Genomic DNA, 3,561 nt, shown 5'->3' on the forward strand with positions numbered 1-3,561 from the left:
AGTGTATCCTGAGTGGTGGGAATAGCCTGCATAACCAATGTTTATTTCCATTCAGTTGTTATGTTAAGTTAAATATTTCATTCACTTACAATTGTATCGCCGCGTAGAAAAATATATTCAAGTTTATGCCCTTAACTAAAAATATTATACACGTATGGTGTTTTATTTTAAATAAATTAAGGATTTATCCGTTTAAAATGAATATATTTGATGTAAACGAGCAAACACAATTTCAGGAAAAAGAAAAAAGATATTAAATGACTATTTATTGAAAATCATCCATCCAAATCGACAAAGTAATAAATCGTGTGTTACGCTTGTCGATAACTATGCATAATGCAGTCTTGACATAGCTTTCAAACAACCTTCCGAATACAAAATACATTCACCTCGTAGTTTAGTGTAGGTGAGTTTGCTTTTGCATGTTGAGATCTCGAGTTGGAATCCCAGGGCAGGCGCATTTTTTTATTTCATCTTATTTGCTTGCTTTTAAATTTATTTTTAATTATTCCAAAGATTATAGTTTTGTTACTAATACGTAAACCATAAATAATTATTATCATATATAGTTATGTTTAATATCATAATTGAAATAATATTACATCACAAATGTGCAGTTTTCTTTTCAAATAGCAATTATGACTTTTAAATTGTATGGATAGTGTATACGGTCTATAATTGCCTAAACGTTAGACATACTAAACCTCGTCCGTTTGGTATTTGATAGTGCGGAGAGGCTGTAGCCCCTACAAAACGCATCGAGATGCGGGTTGCAATGTTTTGTATTGAATACAAGTTCTCATAGCACCTCACAGACCTCGATGTTCTCTATTGGCGAACAAACCTCGACGATACTGAACATGCCTTTCATTCATTTTGATGCCATTCATTTATTCCTAAAAGAACATCGAATTACTAGCCTTTGTCATCAGCCAGGCTCTTGGACTCAGCCAGGCCCTTGCCATCAGCCAGACCCTTGGACTCAGCCAGGCCCTTGCCATCAGCCAGACCCTTGGACTCAGCCAGGCCCTTGGACTCAGCCAGGCTCTTGGACTCAGCCAGGCTCTTGGACTCAGCCAGGCCTTTGTCATCAGCCGGGCTCTTGGACTCAGCCAGGCTCTTGCACTCAGCCAGGCCCTTGACATTAGCCAGACCCTTGCACTGATCCAGGCCCTTGCACTGAGCCAGGCTCTTGGGCTCAGCCAGGCTCTTGGACTCAACCAGGCCCTTTGACTCAACCAGGCCCTTGGACTCAGCCAGGCTCTTGCACTCAGCCAGGCCTTTGTCATCAGCCAGGCCCCTGTACTCAACCAGGCCCTTGGACTCAGCCAGGCTCTTGGATTCAGCCAGGCCCTTGACATCTGCCAGGCCCTTGGACTCAGCCAGGCCTTTGGACTCAGCCAGGTCCTTCGACTCAGCCAGGCTCTTGGACTCAGCCATGCTCTTGGACTCAGCCAGGCTCTTGAACTTAGCCAGGCCTTTGTCATCAGCCAGGCTCTTGGACTCAGCCAGGCACTTGTCATCAGCAAGGCCCTTGTCATTAGCCAGGTCCTTGTCATCAGCCAGGCCCTTGGACTCAGCAAGGCCCTTGTCATTAGCCAGGCCCTTGGACTCAGCCAGGCCCTTGACATCAGCCAGGCCCTTGGACTCCGCCAGGTCCTTGACATCAGCCAGGCCCTTTGACTCAGCCAGGCTCTTGGACTCAGCCAGGCTTTGGGACTTAGCCAGGCCCTTACACTCAGCCAGGCTCTTGCACTCAGCCAGGCCCTTGTCATTAGCCAGGCCATTGCACTTGGCCATGCCCATGGACTCAGCCAGGCTCTTTGACTCAGCCAGGCCATTTGACTCAGCCAGGCCCTTGGACTTAACCAGGCTTTTGGACTCAGCAAGGCCCTTGTCATTAGCCAGGCCCTTGGACTCTGCCAGGACCTTGACATCAGCCAGGCCCTTGGATATTGTGATTGCCAAGAGGGCTCAGCCACAATATGGTCTTCAAAAATATATTTCACTTGGCAAATGTGCAGTAACTCAACGTAATTTTCTTTAATATTGTACACAAGTTGATTCTGATCCATATTGAGTAAATTTGGCAATAATTTTTCAAATACTGCCAACAAAACCCACATAAATAAACACATAGCAAATGTTCTGAGTTTACTTTAAGGATATTGGTATAATTTAATAGCATTATTCCATGTAACTAGATGCAATCATGCTTGTTGTTCAAGAGTTAAATCATGCTTGTTGTTCAATAGTTAAATCTTTTGTGTTGTTCAATGGTTGTTGTCCCCTTCCGGTTTCACCAGAGGGGACTTATAGTTTGCGCTCCGTCTGTCAGTCCGACCGTCACACTTTTCTGGATACTGCGATAACTTTCAAAGTTCTTAATATTTTTTCATGAAACTTGAAACATGGATAGATGGCAATATGGACATTATGCATGTCATTTCATTTTGTTCCTACGTCTAAAATTCTGGTTGCTATGGCAACAAATAGACTAGAAATACTGCTGAAAATGGTGGTTTTCTGGATCCTGCGATAACTTTAAAAGTTCTTATTATTTTTTCATGAAACTTGCAACATGGATAGATGGCAATATGGACATTATGCACGTCATTTCATTTCGTTCCTACGTCAAAAATTGTGGTTGCTATGGCAACAACAAAAATTAATCTGTAAATGGTGGAATTTCTGACAATGGTGGAGCCGGTAGGGGACAATATTGCTTGACAATAGCCTTGTTTTTCAATGGTTTAATAATGTTCAAGGAAAAATCATGCTTTTTTATTCAAGGATTAAATCATCCTTGTTGTTCAAGGGTTAAATCATGCTTGTTGTTCATGGGTTAAGGTTGCGTTTCAAATTCAAGGGTTAACTTAAATCATTTGAATTGTATTTCAATCAAAAACTCCTGAAATGATTTTAATATAACTTCAGAGTGTTTTTTCACATGTCTATACCAGACTTATCAGAATGGCCCCTGTCATCAGGAGGGCTCTTTGGGTTGCCTTGACATTAATAGATGTGTGGAATTTAACTAGAAGCATGATGTGTACCACTTATTTATTACCACTTATTTATTTTGCAACCTCCGCATAGAGATTTGACTGGAACCAGCATAGCTGGATCAAATCCCTGCCTTCATAACCAACCACGTGATGATAGCCTAGCCTCGTAGTACAATAATTTTACCGTTTTTATTTTTATTTTTTTTAATTTATGTAATTATTTTTTTATGATGAACCTTAACTTATAATATAATACTTAAACCAAAAAATAAAATCCTACCAAATCTAGTAGGATTTTCATGTGATGGCAGAGATTGTATGTGAGAGCAAGGAACGACAACTCTGCATGGAGATTGATTTATTGGGATCCTTTGGATTTATGGAAAAATTTCATTTTCTCTATGATGTGCAATCTGCGTAATCATGCTTTCACAATCTTTATCAAATATCACATAGCAGCAAGTTTGACAATTACTAGTATATACTTAGTTTTTCAAGTTTTTAAACACAGGCTTTATAAAAGACGCCAAATGTTTAAGGGAACAGGAAGACA

At 40.8% G+C, this 3,561-nt stretch overlaps 1 protein-coding gene across 1 annotated transcript; it reads right to left on the reverse strand.

The window, feature by feature from the left end:
* Positions 1–915: 915 nt before the first annotated feature.
* LOC127846146 (uncharacterized) lies at positions 916–3,047 on the reverse strand. Its single transcript, XM_052377321.1, has 2 exons — positions 2,961–3,047; positions 916–1,947 (listed from the first exon to the last, which is right to left on the reverse strand). Exons 1-2 carry the CDS (start codon positions 3,045–3,047, stop codon positions 916–918), a joined length of 1,119 nt encoding a protein of 372 aa, XP_052233281.1.
* Between the last annotated feature and the right edge of the window lie 514 nt (positions 3,048–3,561).

This window comes from Dreissena polymorpha, chromosome 9 (genome assembly GCF_020536995.1).
Source record: "Dreissena polymorpha isolate Duluth1 chromosome 9, UMN_Dpol_1.0, whole genome shotgun sequence".
Taxonomy (NCBI): Eukaryota; Metazoa; Mollusca; class Bivalvia; order Myida; family Dreissenidae; genus Dreissena; species Dreissena polymorpha.